The 20,391-nt window shown below is 40.6% G+C and overlaps 2 protein-coding genes across 3 annotated transcripts in view; one reads left to right on the top strand and one right to left on the bottom strand.

Moving 5' to 3' along the window:
* Positions 1-20,391, top strand: part of LOC135493798 (cholecystokinin receptor type A-like) — a 52,095-nt gene that overhangs the window by 13,627 nt on the left and 18,077 nt on the right. The window lies entirely within an intron of this gene.
* On the bottom strand, positions 2,301-7,921 carry LOC135493799 (zinc metalloproteinase nas-1-like). Its single transcript, XM_064781376.1, has 10 exons — positions 7,810-7,921; positions 7,257-7,359; positions 6,740-6,851; positions 6,087-6,199; positions 5,726-5,843; positions 4,925-5,003; positions 4,547-4,744; positions 3,846-3,978; positions 3,034-3,102; positions 2,301-2,611 (listed from the first exon to the last, which is right to left on the bottom strand). Exons 1-10 carry the CDS (start codon positions 7,846-7,848, stop codon positions 2,445-2,447), a joined length of 1,131 nt encoding a protein of 376 aa, XP_064637446.1. The 5' UTR covers positions 7,849-7,921; the 3' UTR covers positions 2,301-2,444.

Here is a 20,391-nt window from a genome sequence, read left to right as displayed (position 1 = left end):
AGCGTACAGCCGACTGCTAATTAACCATTGCTTTGGGGATGGAGATGATTGCAGATGAAGAAAGCAGGAGGTTCATTGTTGACAATGATGCTGGTGCATTTAAAGAAAAACAGTATTACACCTGCGGTGTTGCAGTAGCATGTTTAAAATGGTTGGATGGCGGTTTCGAAGATCCCATTCGCGATTGAAAATGTCCATATATCAATTAACACCTTGTAAAAAAAGTAGAAGGAACTTGGCTCTCATTTACAGTGGCTGGAAAAGGACATCACATGATTTTTTTTTTCAACATGACAATTTTTTTTCAGGAAATATCTCGATCGATGGACTTATTATCTCGATCGCTCGAGATAAATAACTCGATCACCCGAGATAATATCTCGATCGCCCGAGTTATTTATCTCCCCTCGAAAATGTAATTTCGCATGATTTTAGATATTGATTTATTCGTTGGCAGGCCTATATACTAAACATTTAAAATCCAGCTATCCGTCTTCTCATGTGATGAGTAAAACATCAACTGATCACTCATTCGTTGAAATGTATGTGTTGACTTAACTGGAAAATTTCAATCTCAAATTCTGTTTTGGATCAACCTTTAAACAATCTTTCAAGATTAATCACGAAAATGTGGTAGCGTTGACTGTCGTAATTTGAATATAATTGGCTTCTTTTGCAATCAATTAATCATTTGATCTTAGTTTGATTGACGGGTGAGTTATTGCAATTAAATATCAAAGGTAATTAGCAAATGATGAGAGTTACAATTGAACCGAATAAGATTGAAATGAATTGATTTCAGCTAGATTTATTTATACTACATTAGGTTTAATTGCATTAAAATCAATATTTTACTTTTGCATTTGGCCGCCACTGGAGAAGTATCTAATGAGGGGAGTACGCCATGAATAAACTATTTGATACATAATACACATGTACTCCGATCGGATCATACGAAATGAATGGCCAGTTCACGATGGAGTCATGAAAAATTGGCCTCGCTTCTGACAAGCTATCGTTCACGTAAGTATTGATCAATCGCTTCAAACGGGTTAGTACAGACTCTCGCCATTAAACATAAAGCGTTTTCTTCTTGAAAGCTAACGCAGTTATGCGCATCTCTGCGGCTTCTAGTTTTTCTTGTAGTGTGCCGAATGCTGAAGAAGAAGGAAAAATAAGAAGACTTGTATAGCACGAAAAACCAGCCAAAGAAATGATAAATCCGTTAGCGTGGACTTCCTTTCAAGTAATGAAGTACATTGGTCCATTAACAAAACAATCGCATCTACTTGAGATAAAACAAAAGAAAGAACATTAGAAGCAATTGCATGACTGGTACATAAAGAACTGGGGAGCTGCCAAGACTTAAAGAGGTACTTTGCAGTAATAGCTGAAAACAAATTAAACTCAATAACACTAATAATGTTACACCATTTAAAATTGTTATAAAAATGTTCTTCAGTAGAATTGTTAAAACAAGGTTTGTCTCGAATACAGCGCGGAAAGTCGCTTCCACAATGTGACATGAGTATACAATAATTCAAATTACACGAACAATTTTGAAAGTGTTTTCGAAAAGCCTCAGAGAAATTACGTGGTGACAGAAAAGGCTTGCTTAATCACCGAGTCATCTCTGGGAAAAAAAGTTGATACAGATTTCTGTGTGAAGTCTTGCTGTACTGGATCACTCATAGAATAAATCCATTACCGACCCAACTTTCAGTTAATTTGCAATCTTCGATTATCCGTATAAGATATATAGGACTTCAATACTTATCAATTGCATAATGTAATTGGCAGGCAAAGAGAAAACCATCGATCTGGCACAAATAAGGTCGGATTGAAAGAAAAAAGATGCGGGATGAGGAGGCTGGGGTATTTTCGTTTGAATGTTTATTAAATTCTAATATAAAGTAGCCTTCCCATTAGTATACTTGAATGTATCGTATATTTTTTTCATCATTTCCTCCATACTCCGAAAGTAACAAGATGAACTACAAACATGTTGAAACGAAGGGAATTTTCCTTTAATAAAGCCAATCAAGCCACATTTCTCGATGTAATGACTTACAAGTAACCACTTTTGGTGCTTTCAGCAAAACTAGTCTAATCCTTGCCGATACTAAGAAGCTTAAGGTTTGTTACTCTCCTACCATCGCTGTTAAGAGGAAAGCTGACATGAAGGTCACCGTCGGATCAACCCGCGGGAGAAGCTGGGCGGGTTGGGGTCAGGTTAGAGGGATCTTTGGCAGGCCTCAGCTCACCTTTGTTGATAAAAAAAGATAAGCCAAACGCAGATATTTTGTTCATACATGTATATAACTTCTTATGTTCGCCAAATGTTCATGGCTCCACAGTGACATATTCTACATAGAATTCCGAAACTACCAGTCACCCAGACCCTGAGACCACTTTGGGGAAGGATTTCCGTCGTTTTTCCATGGCTAATCGTCTGCTTTGGTCGGTTTAGGGTCATTATAGCATGCCTTGCACGACTTCTTGCACCTGAAATACATCCAGCCTGGGTTCTTCTGGCACTCTCCAGTGCTGGCCCAGCCATCACACTGGTCGTCATTCCAATACTCGTTTTTGCAATATGTCGCATAGTACTCTGGAATTAGGAGAAGCTGGATACATGAAATCTGCGGTCTTGTGATGTTTTGATAACAATACGTTCTAACTACCAGTTTCTTTCTTATACATCCGGTGTCATGTAGGTTGAAATAGATAAGGAGTACATGTCCGTGTTTAGATTATTTTACCTGCATTTTGTATTTAGCAGCAAGCTGGCTGTGAAAGGGAATCATATGATTCTTTTAACATGAAAAAAGAAATATCTCGATGGACTTATTATCCCGATCAATGGATTTATCATCTTGATCGATTGACTTATTATCTCGATCGATCGAGATATTATCTCGGGCCATGGCGAGTGTAGCATGTCTTCTGTTGTAATGGAATAAATTTAGTAAGTCATCTCAATAATGGCAGCGTTAGTGAAAAGAAATTCGGTGGTGCCAAATCGGTGCTTACCCTCGAAAGTGACACATTTACAGTCTTTGTTGACGTAGCCACGCTCGCACTCGACATCTTTGCAGAAAGCTGAAATCGAATTTGAAACAATTTACAACTACATGTCCTGTTTGATTCTCCTTAAAAACACGTAAAATTGCGTGGAACGCACAGACGATGGTACATGTACATATTTACGCTGTGGACTTATTTATAAAAAGTGTTAAATTCACACTGTATCAGGTAAAACCTCTTCATCGCTAAATAGATTTCAATAATCTGACTTCATAGTGAAACCTATTGACATGGTTCGTCACTGTATCACATGCCTGCTCACTATGATTCGTCTCTCATACTGATTCAAATATTTCACACTGAGCTCTATCTAATAAATTATTTCGATATTAGTGTCAATGGAGTAGATGGCAGAGTCAGAGGGGGCTATTGGCTTGGGAAGGTTGGTCAGATTAATCTACACGAAGTTGCCAGCGGGGATTCATCGACTCTGTCCGTGCTTGAATATATTTATCTCGTTCATGCGTTTCAATGTTTCAAAATACTACCATTCGAAATGGCAATATTCGCTATGACACACTGTAGTCCAGAGCTATGTCCTCTGTTGACTGGTAACTCGCGTAATGTAAATTGAAGGTTAACGCTTTGTTAGTGACCGAACCTGTCTTGTACAACGCCGACCAGATCATTTACTATATTACACAGTTTTCCATCGCTTATTAGATTTCTCTTCAAATATGACTTTTTTTCATGTATTTGAAGAGAAATCTATTGAAAGATAGACATTTCAGTAAGCGAGTATGATAAGTGATGCCTACCATTACAACCGTACGCCCTATTCAACAGCCGCACATCGTGGTACGAGTACATCTTCCACCAGACACCTCCAAGCTTTTCGTTGTTCCAGTCTTTCTTAGCTGTGATAGTGTTCGTTCCGGGATTGGCGAAAGACTAAAGGAAGACATACTAAGTAACAATTAGAAGTGAAAAACAACTGCACGTCCCACTGCCCGGCCGCTTATTTATCCATTTGTCAGTGCTTCTGTTGCAAAATATACTTCTTGTGATGTCGGAGAGCTTATCAACTTCTCAATCAATGCATTCTCCAATGCCGGACACAAATAGTTCATTTATTTCGTGATCAACGCATTGTCCAATGTCGGACGGTTCATTTACGTCTTGATCGCATCATACCAGTTTATTTAGACACGCTTCAATTAATGCATTGTCTAATATCGGACTGTTCATCTACTTCTTGACCAATGCATTATTGAAAGTTCATTTATACACTCTTTCATCATGTTCATCAGTGCATTGTGCAGTCTCGACTGTTCATCTGCTTGGCCAGTGTTTGACAGTGCATATACATCTACATCTGGCTCAGGACATTGTCCAATGCTGGGCTGTACCTCTCCATTTTGTTCAAGTGACTTTACGGAGGCAAACCGGCTATACTTATGAACATGTATAATCTACAAAAAATATTTAAATAAAAGCAAGTGATTAAAAGATTGCTTACAGTTCGTTCATAGTGCATCGCTGACGCAAAGTCATATCTGGTTGTCAGTACGCTATCAGCTTTGAACTTTTCAAAGGCATCCTCGGAGCCATTTCGGATATTCTCTGGATGAATAAAGATTTTGTCGTCTCGGTCCGGGCGCTGATGCTCGTGTTGCAGGCCTAGGGTGTGGCCGAGTTCGTGGGCGTACAGCCCAGGCTGCGGTAATGAAAAAGAAAGAGGGACATGTATGTAATACCACCATCCTATTTAGGGAGTGATCGCCACGTCGTTAATTGAGTCGCGCGAATGAGCTTGAACAATAACATACTCAGGACACATTTCCATGGCTATCGATCTATACACCCGTATACATCGTTTGATACACTTCTCACTTACCCATTTGCACCCATCTCCGAGGCAGACCTTTTGCCAATTGGGGCCGTCCATTTTTCCGAGATGGGCCCAGCATCCGTCACTGGAAGCCAAAATAAGACAGGATACATCAGAAAACATTGGACTCTAAGATATTTGAGCTATCAAACTCCGATATCACACCTTCTGGCTTTTCACCATGTTGTTTGATATGTACATGTGTCTGTAACAAGTAGAGCCTCATAGCCTAGTGGTTAACACTGCTGGCTACCACGCAATAGGGCCCGGGTTCGATCCCGGGGAGAACCCAGGATTGTATTTCTGGATGAACCGGCATGGCTTTCAAGGAACTAAAATTCCTGGCTCTTCACAACACGTACATTAACGTATGAAATACTCGAGGGTCTGTCGGATGAGACTAAAAGCCGTGGTCCCTTGTACCTGAGTGTCTATGCCAGGGCAAGTAAAAGATCCTACATAGGTGGACAGTAGCCTATAGTGGACTCCATACCTCCGGCAAAAATCCAATAGGGTTACGACGCCGGTAATGATATGATGAAGTATGTTTATTCCGTTTTGCCAATTGTTGAAAATAATTGGAGAACCCCGATATATTGACCGATGATTCGATGCAGTTTGCACTGCAACATTAGATGATTACCTTTATAACGAATTAGCAGCATTTCTGATTCTCTCATTTCGGAGCTAACATTTTCAGGGCCGATAAACACAATGTACATGTATAGTTTAGTAAATATACAGGTTTGTTGTGTTTTTTGCTGAATTCATGAATTCATTGCGACAATCCTTTAATCCTGGACTCACCCGCAGTCAGCAATCTTGACATAGTTAACATCATTATTCGTTTTCTCACGGAAGGCAATACACGTCTCAGTTTCCAAAAAAGCAAATGTAGCGATGATGTCTTTGATTTGGGCCTCATCTGAAAAATAACCAAATTCATTACCGAATGGTGCATGTTCCACTGAATAAATGATCATGATATTGCAATTAACGCGAACAAAAGACAAATGTCTTCAGCACATTTCTGATTTCACATTAAACTTTCATGCCTTAATCACTTTTTGTGTTTCTGGTAATTTTATGGTATTGGTTACGACGACTCTCGTTACTGATGCTTTTGTTCCCTTTGGGACGTTTTGCGAGATTGGATTGTATCACTCACTAAAATCCGCTGTCACTATTTCGTACGGGACAAGAGCTATTCTTGGCCATCTTTTCTTCTTGTCACTGACGATGGCTGCTCGTTTCTGCCTTTGTGTTTCACCGGAGGTCGATCTGAAAATGACGTGACATTCCATCAGAACATTGAACGGAAAACTCGTCCATTTGCACCACGTACGCTGGGTTGGATAGAGGTACCGTGTTTTTGACTTTCAGCGGTCTGATTAAAAAAACGAATCTCCACCAGGGAGGTGCTCTGACAGATAATGTGTTGTTCTGTACTTAAAAGACTTTGGTTACAATGTTTAATTTTATAATGGTGTATGTATTTTCCCCGTTTCAACCACAGAGATGGTCAGACAACCACAAGCATGCTAAATCATTCAGTGTGATCTTGAAGAAGTGTACTGTACAAGTAATGAAGGATGTACAACTACATGTATGTCCAAACGATGGCTGGCTTGGCGAGAGTTGGTTGTAATAATAATGAGTTTTCGCGAATCCCCCGAAACGCCAACGCCAACACCTGTCCCATTTTTCGACACAGTGATCAGGAGCTCGAACAATTGGATAGGTGTTCGCATTGGCGTTTTGGGAGATTTGGGAGAACTCTTTAACGTTGCTATAAACTACGCGAATAGTCCTTTAATTCACCTTTGCCTTCCCTTGTCGAAAAGCTCCTTCACCACGTTCTCGTCGATCTCGACATCATTGTACCTGAAAACCTTGTGCCCGTTCACGGTGTAGGTTTTATCTTTTTCTTTCGCTAGAATAATAGACACAGACTCAAATAAACAAAATGTGGAAAGAAGGATGTATAAAAAGGATGAGTAAATGCGTAAGACTGGCGTAAACAGCAATCAGAGCTATTCGCGGCATTTTACCCTTGCCAGAACCCTGATGATCAAAATAAACGCGGTATACACGATCATCATTTCTTGTACGTAACAGTTTGATGTTTTTTATACCGGCTTTGAACATCTTCATTTGGCCGTTCATTGCACCTGTCTCCGAGCTAGGTCCTGACTGGTTAAGCGGGAAAAGGAGCGAGTGGGTCCAGCTGGTGGTCACCAAACCCATCCAATCGATAAATAGAGCCTTTGATTTGGGTAGAAACTCTGGCATTGGCTACATGAGGAATTCCTTGAATAAGTGAGAAATGATGTCTTACATAAATCTGCCACGTTACCGGTCATTTCCGGCGAGTTGTTTGCTGGTGGGTCACGCTTTTTCGAATCATGACGAACTAGACCGCTACTCACTGTGGCCACCAACTGAAAAATGCATGCATCATTTCAAACCCAAATAATTCCAATCTGTGTGTCAACAAGCCAAATTCCTGATTGTCGACGAGACCATTAGCCTGTTCTTCTTAACATGCTCCAAACAACTAAAAGTGGTATTTGCGGCCTCCAGGACATTGGCGTACAACCTAGGTCGAAATTGCACCTACCTTCTAAATTGTTCTTGAAGGCAATGTCTTAAGTTTAGTTTTATTATACCTTCGTCTCATATACCCTACCACATAGTCTCTCTTTCCTCTATTTTGAATAGAGTTTGAAAAAATGTAGCGGGAGGATTTTCAAGATTATAGCTTTATGTACATTGTATATTCAATACTTCTAAATGTAATATTTTCACGATTCATTCAAGCAATTTAGGCTACTTCAAGCCGACTATAGACACATATTTATGATGAATGTCTAATCCCGGGCTGTACTTACCCAAATGCCAATCAGGCAGAGTAAAAGATATCTCGCCATTCGTCTTTTTCAATCTTTCTTTCGTTCTTTTGAAGAATCCGTCTGAACTCAACGCAAACTTGAATTAAATAACGCCACGAACAAAGCTTCTGAGGTGTTTTATATGATACCTTGCGAATGCTGTTTTCTATGCCTATAATATGATTTTCCGGTACAATTTAATTAAAGTATAAAACGAAATCCTACAAATATTTGTTGATGGCATTGTTTACGTTCATGTTCACATGCTGTCTAAAAAGACTAAATCTTTCAGTTCGATTTGTTGAAATTGTCTCAAGTTTTCGTAATTTCCCTACAAATAATGTAGATAATAGGTTTATCGGGTGTACATCTGTGTAAATAATGCAATTCTTTTGAAATATTCGCCCAAGACTAATGGCGCTATTGATTTTAGAATGCTTGATCGTCTTAATCGTAGAAACGTAATGTCATGCTCATGGAATCGATTAAGAATTTTGATCGCCGATATGACCGTAACAAGCTTGAAAACGTCATGGAATTCCATTGCTAGTTTTTATAAACTAAAGTTTGGATAGTTCCAATACGTGAAAATGGATTTTGAGAAAATATCGACTCGAAATTCTCAATCCTTTTATCTTCTCAGACATCATAAAGAAAACAATGCACCTATTCACCTCCATGCGACTCCTCGATGTAGCAAGAAACTAAACGCTGATCACTAATAACGATTTCCGCAAGTGTTGTGAGGTGGTTTTGGACATGCCTAGGAAAATCGACAGTTACAATCAGTTTTGGTGAGATCTTCGTTGCAGTCTGACAACAGTGTGTGTTCTTCAGTTTGAAATAGAGTACCGGTTTGCGTAAGCGGATGACATTGTCACTTATACAAGAACACATTCTCGATCTAAATTATGAAATCAGTTGGGTGAGAGGCTATTGAGTACACTCGACTTGTACACTCAATTCGTTATCTTAGATATTACGCACATTTATATATACATGTATCATATTCCATTCATGTTAGATGGCGACACCAAGTTGTTCGATGGTCATGATAGGTTCATGCTCAAATAGAGCGAAATGTTTCAGAAACGATTATAGAGCGGAGAAACTAGAGTAACTTTTTACGTTAGTTTCTCTTCAGGCGACAGGAGTTAATCTTGCGCCCAATTAGTGTACAGCCGTCATGCTTTTGGTGAAGCCAAACTCATGCAAACATAAAGGATATCTAAATCAACAACTGTCACACCTCCATGTCTGTCTTGTTGGTTCGTTAATTGATATATCCGGCACAAAAGTCAGAGTCATATTGTCGTGTTTGGCTTGACACAATTACATGTAATCATGATATCTGCTTTGACATGTGTGATCATTGCCTCAAGAAATACTGGCTAATGATGTCCGGGTCACCTGGGGTTATGCTTTCTGGTGAAATGTCCTCTCTATCCGTCCTGACTGACCAGGTTGTTGAATAAGGTCATGCGAAGCTCTTCCATCTTCGTGAAAGTTTAAAGGGAAAAAGTGCACCTTCGTCGGCTGTGCAAATGTACCAAACTACTTCCTGTCCCTTCAACAGTAGGACCATTGTGTAATGGGGTTCGGCCCGCTTGGAGAGACATAAAAAATGTCCTTATCATCGCTGTGTTGCCCGGAAAGAGATTCTGTGGTGTTCAATGATTGCAATAAATGTCCCAAATTGGTCTTTTGAGGACGAAATCACAACCAGAATACAGAGACACGTCAGTTGACTTTAATCCTTGTTACAAAAACTGTTCCCATTTACTACAGTGCGGAGACCTGGCTTCTGACATTCTATTCTCGTGATTTGTTTAGCTTGCATGTAACTCAACTGCGCATCTCTGAGGTGGTTATTGTTCATCGAAACCTTTGATCTTCAATTGTATTGGTATTGTGACTCTTATAATCCTATCTCGAAGGTAGAAAACAGCTGATTTATTTCTTACATGCGCCAGAAAAGCCAGTCAAAAGATAACGGCAAAGGTTGTTACTACTGCTTACGTGGATAATGCAGCAAGAAGTTCATTCAACAATAAGTATACAGCGTCGCTGAGCACCTTGACGCGTATACACTCTCCAGAGGTTAGTCGTATATATAAGCTCAAAACCATGAAAAAAATTCATGTGCTCAAAACATTTGTTTTCAAGAGTGCAGGACCGATACGTCTCGGCATTGACTTGACTTGGCTCGATACCGCTGGATAATACAATTTAGTTTATAATAAGTTACTGCGCTATTAATGCGCTTGACGACAAATCATTCGACATTTCAAATGCTGACGCATTAATATTCTTCGTGCTGTATCTCTTGTTGATTGTGCAGAGAGAGTAAATCTATCTCTTTCTAACCCAGTCCATCATATTTCATTTCCCAGTAATGACGATGCGTTAGATTAAAAATGTAATGAAGAATAGCGACGCGTGATGTATCGCGAAGAACATGCCATAAAGCAAATTTCGTAGCTGTTCGAGATATCGAAATGTCAAGTGTTCCTGAGATTCGACGTGACGTGTTCTGACGGTTATTGACCGCAATGTCATTACTGCTGATATTTGATTAAAAAAATGAAGAAAGTAAGCGGGATCGAAAAGATTACTGCTCAATATTGACGATATGTCTACGTTTTGAATGAGATATAACATAATGTGAATCAAAATTATACAAATGTATATGAAAATAATCCGTTGTTTTCATCTCAGAAGACATCGGCCTCTGTCAAAAATCTTCTCAGATTGTCAGACTGTGTTTGTGTGAAGTTTAAATTTGCAATCCTATACCAGCTCAATTATTATGCTTACCGCTTAGTTTTGTCACATGAAACTCGTTTTGCAGTATTAAACTCAATTTAGGTAATTAAAGTTATTTTGCCCCTGGGAATAGATCTGCGATTAAAGTTCAACCTCTGTAGAGCTATTGTAGCAATGTTTGCTGATGTCGCGTAAGGAGGCAAAGTATTACCTTCGGATACTTTTCACACGTCAGGTAATTTAGATATGAAAACTCTTGGGGTATGCAAACTGTTATCATCTTACCCCGGGAAAGTAGCGCGCCTGTTTATGAAAAGTCAGCACTCTGAATGGTTGGCAAGTTCTAGCGGAATTAAACGTAACGAATCATCGTATGAAACGAAGAAAGTTTTTTATTTTGTATAAAACTTTCTTGGTTTAACCGGAAAAAAATACTTAAAGAAAAAAAACGATACAAGAAGCTCTAACACGTATATACACACTGTCTAAATCTGAACAATCTGTCCATTATATCATGCACCGCAGACAGATATCAACGACGCGTTCCCACTTTTACACAAAATGTAACACATTCTATCCTCCCCCTTATACCATTAACCGCAGACAAGCTCAGAGACATAAGCATTATGCACTCTCCGGTTATTCTACTCTAATTTCTTCCGGTGAACTGAAGGGATATGACGGCGAATTTTAGCCGCGTCTCAGACGTGCTCTGGAGCTGTCCTCAGGGTCTGAAACCCCTCGTTATATACATCCGCAATTACTGGCTTTGGAAAAGAACCAACAGCCCGTAAGTCTCCATCGACGGAGTGTGAACAGAAAGTCTTGCTGAATGCCCCAGACGCCGCGGCGTCAAGCCCGTGTTCCATTGAAGAGCCATCAATATAATGTACATTTAGCTTGTTGACATCATTATATCCTTGACAGCTATGTGTAGGACATTTGTAAAGTTAACGAGCGTGCAACACAAAATCGGCGTAAATTCCTCTGCCGAGTAAACAAGTTATCACACATAACAAAAACGGCAATAGAAAGGCATTACGTTTACCAAGCTTTGCCGGTTAGGGCCTTCAGACCTCCATGGAAGGTGTTTCGTGGGCTGGTGTTGTCAAGACTTGCCCTGACGACCCTTTGTTAAGACTGTAGAAGAATTAGAAAGTAGGCCTTGGTACCAGCGGGCTTTGTTTAAAGACAATAGATCGAGTACTCGCTTTTAACTGCGAGGTGAAGGTAAAAAAACATCGTGGAGAATTGTGTGATTATTTTATTTGATCTGATTGTATGATTTCTTTCCTGCCCACGGAAATAATTAATAAACATACATGTGACATGTCAGCATGGTATTATGGTGTGGACTCTGTAGTCGAAGGAAGTTGTAAATCTCACTTTATAACAGATTTACTCGCGGCTATGAACAGGATGTCTTGTTCAGTGCCCGAGGCGGAGTAGCGTCAAATCGCTATCTCTTTACCACGAAACCGTGCTTCATTACAAGGAAGCTTATTGTTGACTTCGTTACATTCTTGTCAGCGATGTGTAGAATATTTGTAAGGTTGGTGGGCTTGGAATACGAATCGTTAAAAAACATGTCTTCTTCAACCAACCAAGATATCACGCTTGGAATATGGAAATAAAAAGACAACATGTGAAATGAATATTGATGTCATGACTTGGGGGATACAATCAATAACTATTATTTGTTGATTCATAAATTTATTTTCCTCGCGTCTACGGAAAAGACCTTTTTTTGAAAATGCGTGTTGCATGTTAGCCTGTTACGGTTCCGAAAATATGAATCAAGACCGACTATAGAAGGCTGATCAGAATCCAATATATAGCAGTTAACCCAATCATACATCTCATGCACACTTTGTATTTCTTTCAAGTTATATATCTCTGTCAAATCATCATATTTGGCATGTTTATTTTCATATTCTGTATGGAAATAAGAGATTGAAACATGCACTGGAACTGAGATACAAGAGCAGAGATCTAGACTTCCATCTGAAAATTGCTCATCATAACACATGCACACTAAAAAGAGATACGAACGCTCATCCGATAAGCGGTTTATATGATCAAGCGTTTATTTGCAAGACGACTAACAATGCCGAATAGTTAATATTCTCTCCCGAAGCTAAGAATATCTCTATAACATCTCTGGATGTCTCATGTGTCTCTTAGAGGATGCAACATAACCATCGCATAAAGAAGAAATATACATGGTAATAATACATGGTTGATGACCCCGATCCGGTGCAATAGGATAGACTCCTGTTTATATTTTTTTTGTGTTCGAGTTGTCTTTCAAACAGAGCGGTAAAGGGCAATCGGATAGCAGCTCCGGGGAGTCGAGTTGTCAGAGAATGGGGACAAACATCCATTCGAGAATATGGCATTCTTCAAGATCTTTTCAAATTTGGCAGTGACTTGTATGCCAACAAAAATCTGTGGCGCCACCACTTCTGTGGAAAGACTGCCCGATGAAAAATGATATCACTGTGTTCGGAATTCACCACTGGGTCTTCAGTTAGGTTCGAAAAAGTAATTGCTCATGTTTGGATGAAAGTTTTGCCAGTGTAAATTCATAGACAGTGACGTCTATACTACATATTCGTTTACGGCCAATTCTAGAAACCCAAGAAGCCTTGTTCAACGTAGTCTCCGGTTTATTGTCAAGCTGGTTCTATCAATCTTACCCATGACATTTCATCTAATTGATTGCTCCGGAAATTGGTTTAGCATTGCTGTTCGACCGGCTGTAAAAACTGAAGAGGTCGAGTTATGAAAGTTACATCCTTCGGGTAATATTTATCACAGATTATGTGCCAAGCTTTTTCTACTGGGACACGAAAATGACAGGTTGTCAAATCGTGTTCTAGTGTTCACCAATTACGGATAACTGTGAAGACTTGTGGCGGCCAAAAGACATCACAAAAATGCATTGCTTCAAAGATAACGATTTTTTATGTTTCGGACAATCTCATACGCATGTAAGTGGTTTTCTCAGCGAAATCAAAAAACGCCAAGGATTTTATTTCTACAGATTTTTGCTGGCATTTTTTTGGAATTTGCGAATAATATCGACACTTGAAATTTTTTGCCTCGCGATAACGTTTTTGATTGAAAAATCCAGAGAACTTTCGTAATTCTCCAATAATTAAATTGGTGACGATTTCATATTTTACTCATGGTCTCGCTCTACAACTTGCGTCCATCCGTTAGCAGCAATGTTTTGCAATAATTCTCCCACTCAGCTGCTGATTTTTATGATGGCTGTCATTGCCAGATGTTTTATGATGCCATCATAACATGATCTGCCGCATTGAGGAACCACAATGGTGTCTAGGTTGTTTATAAAAACAACCCGAAAATTGACATTGTCTGGATTCAAACCGCTGTCTTGGTGATGGGTATGTTGGATTTTGTTAATGCGAGTGTTTTTAGATACTTCAAAAATTCGAAGTTCATGAAGTAGGTTATATACTTCGGCCGGGCTTGTGACGTCGCAGGGGTAAACGAACGCTATATGTGGCACCTACAGCTGTATAGGCGCGGCGCAAACCCACTTCCGGCGAAAATCGCCCCATGACATACGGGCTCATCTCAATACGTCAGAAGCACCTGTCATCCAAACCTGCCATATATACTGCTGATTTGCTGGTGAAGCCTGGAAAGTCTGTCTAAGTTGCGAATCACGTTGTGCTTTATGGAAGTCGGGGATGCCGCAAAATGACATGTTATAGTGAAAATGAGGGGCTTCACTGAAGGAACGGCAGGGCTTATCAGCGTGATAGTGGGGTTGTATGGGTGTTTGATATAAGCACTGATTAGATCAAACGTTCCCTTAAAGTTCAGTGTGTCATTACGGCTGAGGTGAGGTTCTATTTGTATGTCACTTTCGGTGGTTAACCTAAATGGGCTGTCAAACGGACCGAATGTTGAACCAACCCCTAAATTCCCGGGTACGTTTATAGCGATCTGATATAATGGGGTCATCACCGACCCTATACCTTATACTCGACCGTAGGTCTTAGGTTTATAGGCACACACCGCATATATCTCTGCAGTTAATGTTTTATCAGAACCTCTTTTTCTCCAATAGCTATAGTTATCATGATTTATAGCCGTGGCGATGACCGAAAAGGAAAGCTTCTGATGAAATTATGGGTTTGGAATCCGCGTATCCAGACACGGCGCCCGTTGATGTGACGATTTCGCATTCAACTGAATCACGTTGCCATAAAGTTGATTTTTGGTGTGCTTTGGTGGCTAACGGTTCATCCTAACCCGAAGAAGGCGATTTGATCTGATGGGATCGTCACACTGAATGAACAATGAATGAGGGTCTGCCTGTTTTTGCAACATCAGAGTCCATTAATTCTCGGCACGCTTGTAATATATTTCTGTTATGATTAAATAAGATAGAGTGACAAGCTCAAATAAATGATACCCTGGGGATCCTTCCTTTTAGCGTCCTAAAAAAAGCTCTTTCCATTCTTTAAGGTCGATTCCACAGGGGCCTTTCCCGGTGCAGTCACAATCTTGGCAAAGTACGTTCGGTCCCCGCAGGTATTTTTTGCATTTGCCAAATTAACCGAGCTCGCGATTGGAAGCGATCGCAGGGAGTTTTCGCAAAGTCTCCGAAACGCCAACGCGAACGCCTAAGCCATTGTTCGACAAACAGATCACAGTGTCGAACAATGGAATAGGCGTTGGCATTGGCGTTTCGGGGGCTGCGCGAAAACTTCCTTTACGTATATTCACCATGACCAGTTTTGCCCGATCGACCCCCATCAAAGAAGCTTCAAGGGAGGTCGATGTTATCAAGACTTGACCAAATAACCCATTGATAAGAAGGTAGAACAATGGGAATTTAGGGCTATGAGCGAGCGGGCTTTGTCGGAAGACAGTAGACAGTGTAATGGGCAAGACCCGAAATTTTTTTAATTGCGGGGTATGGGCCGAAAAACTCGCCAATTAACCGCACCAGCGCGTTATTGTTAATTACCTAATAAGCGCTAGAGCCGAACGAAGGTTTTACTCCATAGTTGATGTCTGCTGGGAAAATATTACCCACCGTAAACGAGAATTAATGTTCAATTTTCAACCCATGTTTTTCTCCAATCATTGATGGTAGCCGTTTATCAAACCAGAGACAACATTTCAGATATGATGAGGGCGGTTGATCGGAAGTCGAGATGCCAGCCATGGCGTCTGCTGATTCTACCATTTCCCATTCCGCGTCGGGAGCCGACGCCATAAAACTGGTGTCGGGGTGCTTTGGTGGTTTACGATGTCATCCGATGACAATTTATTTTACCAAGAGCATGTTATCCAAAACCTCAACATGCCAAAGGGTGGCTTTTGCAGCGAATTGATGACAGAACTACCTAATGCGAGTAATCCATCTCGACTAACATAAAAAGTGAATGATACCACCAGGGATTTTTGTTTCAAGTTTTTAAAGATATCATTCAACACAGTTCGGACATACTGCTTTATTTACTTCCATATATGCGACAACCTAAGTGTAATGTCAACTAATACCGTTCATTCAATATATGTTTTGATTTTTTTTTTCGAAAATTGCTTTTTCCGTTTTTTGCCTCAATAAACTCTGTCTCTAGCGACAGAAAATATTTTGATATACCCGAAGTGTTTCTCGGTTTAGGTGAATGGTTACAGCTACGTTGTACGGAATCGCGTTACCCATAGGACTGTCAAGAAGGATGAAACACTTGGCAAAGCCCACAGCATGCTGGTGGTAAATTCGAGGAGTTTTCTCCGAAAAAACACGATGTTTCTTATATTGTAGTTGAAACTGTATTAGATTACCGTTGTCTTCTTCGGGCGATACGATCGACAAACATTAAGCATCCATTTTCTGTTCGGCTCTGTTCTCGGATACCTTGAGGACAAGAAACTTTGCGTAAGAGCACTAACTGCCAGTGTTTTTAACAACTACTTCAATCTTTGTCTTCGATTCGACCACGATTCTCTATAAACATTGAGCATCTATTTCCCGATTGCCCCGGAGCAAGACTTTCTTCAGCCTTTGTTCCAAGAAAGGTTACTTTGATTGAGAAGAACGTGCCCTACAAATAAACAAACGAAAGAATACTGGCCGCATCCAGGTTTTATCAATTTTTGTTACATTTTTTAACAGTCGTGTTGGTCTTTTTCCAATTCGGCTCTTCATGTCATCATGGCATGCAGCAGTAGGCAAAGGATGGCCATCTGCTGAAAGAAATCCCGCCGTAAAAACACAAGATCACTTGGCCCGTTATGATGTATTTGCAGAGGAATGGCGCTTGCAAAGACACCGACTTCTGCCCAGGGAGTTTTGGTTCTGTCAAAGTACCTTGTACACCCACCTTCTTTCAATGTTTACTCTATTTCACAAACGAACAGCTAAATACAGATGCTACCTGCGGGCTTCCTCTCGATCGTTTTAATGAATACACATACACATCTCATTTCTCATTTATATCCGTTTTTTTATTGTGTTACAGCATCACGCGTGCCTTTTGGCTGCGCGAATACATCGCTTTTACACTTCCTCTTTCTATAGCCAGTCGACAAAGAGTTGTCTAGAAGTAAAGGTTTTCAATGGGGTTTCACTACGTTCACTTATATGTGTGCATTCGCAGGAACCCTTTTTAGCTCTTCTTTGAACACTTGCCGTGTACACTTATTGTTGTGCAGCCTATTGATGATGGTGACAGTGGCCAGACCTAAGATGGAAACATAGGACCGAGAAATTTATTCAAGACATTTTCCTAAATGTCTATGAAGAGGTTGTGAAGGAAATGTATCAGACGTGATCACAATGTTGGCTTTGTTCTCCAATTCCTCTTGATCGATTATCATCGCCACTGGTATGGTATAAAATTACCTTAAGAAAATATCAACACGTTCCTCCCTTGGATGACATTTTCGGCCACAGGATCAAGTGTAAGTCAAAACCGAAGGAATGTCGATATCATCGATTGGCAACCAATTTCCTGAACGTCAGGACACACCGGATCATCGGCATTGCTCAGGAGTTGTTAACTTCTCTAACTTCGCATCGTGCTCTCTAACAGTTACTACCTCATGTCTCGACTGCTAGATGGAAAAAGATAGAAACAGCCTTCATTAGCCTTTTAACTGATATACATGTGGTTTCCTCTAGCTTGGTCTGCTCCCAATGCATGAATGCAGATCTCATCTATGTGGCGTCGGTCAAAGCGAAGCAGATCTTCCAAGCTATCACAATCGCCCGACTACACAATTATACATGTATCTGATGACCGGCTGGGACGGAATGAATAAAACAAAGAGAGGAGAATAATTACGAGTAATTTATTCCTTGAAAACTGGTGGTTGCATTTCCCTATGTTCACTAATTGGTTTTGCAAAGGCTGGCGAACATATCCGTCATTCTTCTCCTGGTGTTCCTCATATCTGAAGGTGCGTCTTGGCATCATTTTTTAGAATTTTGGCGCGTCTGGGGGGGAGGGGGGGGGGGGGGTCACTCAGTGCTGCGTGTCCTCGGCCGGCGTACACTACTACTCCCAAGTTGCGCGTTACTGCTGATCCAATGACTTGCATTAAAATTAATCCAACACCTGTGAAAGCCTGCCGTGTGGTTTCACGCTTTCCAAGATGTCGTCGAAACTGGCGCGATATAATCTGCGTCATTGAGGCATTCATAAAGCAATCACAAGGCGTCAAAAGAAGCTAATCTACGACTTTAGTGTGTTGATTAATGATATATTACGGGGTGGGGGGGGGGGGGGGGGAGGGACGTGAGGGGAGAAGTTTCAGCTAATCAGCTGGTCTCAATGATAATCCATCAACCATGCATTGCGTTGCCATGTATAGGAATTAAAAACCAGTTGGTAGAATTACTATGTGGAGATCCCGTGTTGCGTCAGTGATACACCCACCGTGATCACACCATATGATCGGTTTTTGATTAACTCGCCAGGGTGAATATGAGACAACTGATAATGCCTAGGAAATTCCAATTATCGGACGCAGATGATCTTGCATTCTGTTCAGCGGTCAGTGCAACACCACTACCGCTGGTTTGGAATTTTTACCAATTTGAGTACTCCTCGTTTCACCAGCATGTGACAAGAACGAACGGGTGTGAAAACGCCACCGTCCGCTCTTGTGCTGACCTACTGGTCTTGCCTCCGAGCAACGAAGATCTCACCAAAACTGAATGTAACCGTCGAATGTCCTATAGACATGTCGAAAACCACCTCGCAACACTTGCGGAAATCGTTATTAGTGATCAGCATTTAGTCTGTTGCTACATGAGCAGGCAAATGATCTATGTAACCGCGGGAAACTCTAGCGACGATCATGGGGGAAATATATATGTAACTGATGGCGAATTGACTGCTTCGAAAGTCGAAGTTTCTACAAGTGTAGGTGGCTTGTCGGGGGTTGTTAGTTATGTTTGAATAGGTTTGTTGTACTCTCTCTGGAAAGACCATAATTGCCACCAACACTGAAAATAGTTTAGTGGCTGGCTGGCATATAAAGGTCTGATCAATGACCTCTTACTCAAAACAAGGATTGTACATACCCCCCCATAAATACAATACTATAATTGCTGACAAGCATCTCATACTGTCTGGTCGCCCACACTGATTCCCTGGAGCAAGACTGACCGGCATCCAGCGCGGCAATCTCGATTGATCTTTTATCATACAGCCATTCAAATTACCAAGGTAATACATCATTCGTGATTTAATTTCATATTTCATATCGCAGTGACTGATAGCATTATACATGCTTACCGTGTGTTGCCGATAAATTAAACGTAATAGCGTCTTATGGTTTGGTAGCTTTGCTAACTGTTTCTATCGTTCTTTTTAGTTGATTTTCATTTCGCGCACAATGTTTCCTCATTGCAACCATTCATATTCAGTTTTTACCCAGAAAACAGCATCATTGTCCAATCAGCGAGGACAACTCTGAGGAGCCTTGAGGTCACGGGGAGCCTCTCTCCAATGATCGTGACGTCAGTTCGAAAAATACTGTAGTCCTGGAGAATAACATCGTTCCCGAGTTTTGTCGAGTGGATGACTTCGGGAGAGATGGTGCTCATAGATTTTTTCTCCATTTGATAGGTTAAACTTTAAAGTTGGTGGTACATAGACATTCTAAAAGATGATTCACGGCGCAGATCGTTGTTAGAGCCATCCTTTGATTGAACGAGTTGCCTCGGAGCTTTAGTATTTTTTTCCAAAAACGATGCGTGTCAAATCTTGTGTCGAAAACATATCAAATAATTACATTGGTTCGTGTTCTTATCGTTAGTTTCTATTTGATTTCTTGTCTCGTGCGAAGATCGCACATGCTATCATCAATGCATGGACTCGACGCTCTGGCAAAATATCAATTCAAAAACTCATGACAGTGTCATCTTGTTTTAAAGTAGAAAAACTCACTCTTACTTCCCACAGTTGGAATTTTCAGACATGTCTCTTTTTACTCTTGAAAGTGTATCAATGGGTCCTTTTTTATAACCTACCAGAGAAAGGTGGTCCGAACAACGCTGAATTTAGGTTGTTGTACATCCAGACCTATAGGTGGTTATCCATAGGCGGTAGGGTTTTTGTTGTTTCTATATCAGAGCGCGATATATTTGGAATATTCAGGGCGAAGAATCGACGGCCAACTGTGTGAATTCGTAATAATAACCTCATAATGCCAGTCCTGCTTGGAGCAAAATCTCTTTCCCCGAGATTGCGGAAAAGAAATTAAGGTACGGGGTAACGTATAATACCCGCCACAGGTACCTAGTCGCATCGA

Source organism: Lineus longissimus, chromosome 9, assembly GCF_910592395.1.
Source record: "Lineus longissimus chromosome 9, tnLinLong1.2, whole genome shotgun sequence".
NCBI lineage: Eukaryota > Metazoa > Nemertea > Pilidiophora > Heteronemertea > Lineidae > Lineus > Lineus longissimus.
The sequence above is the reverse complement of the archived record's forward strand: the minus strand, read 5'-3'. Positions and strand labels throughout refer to the sequence as shown.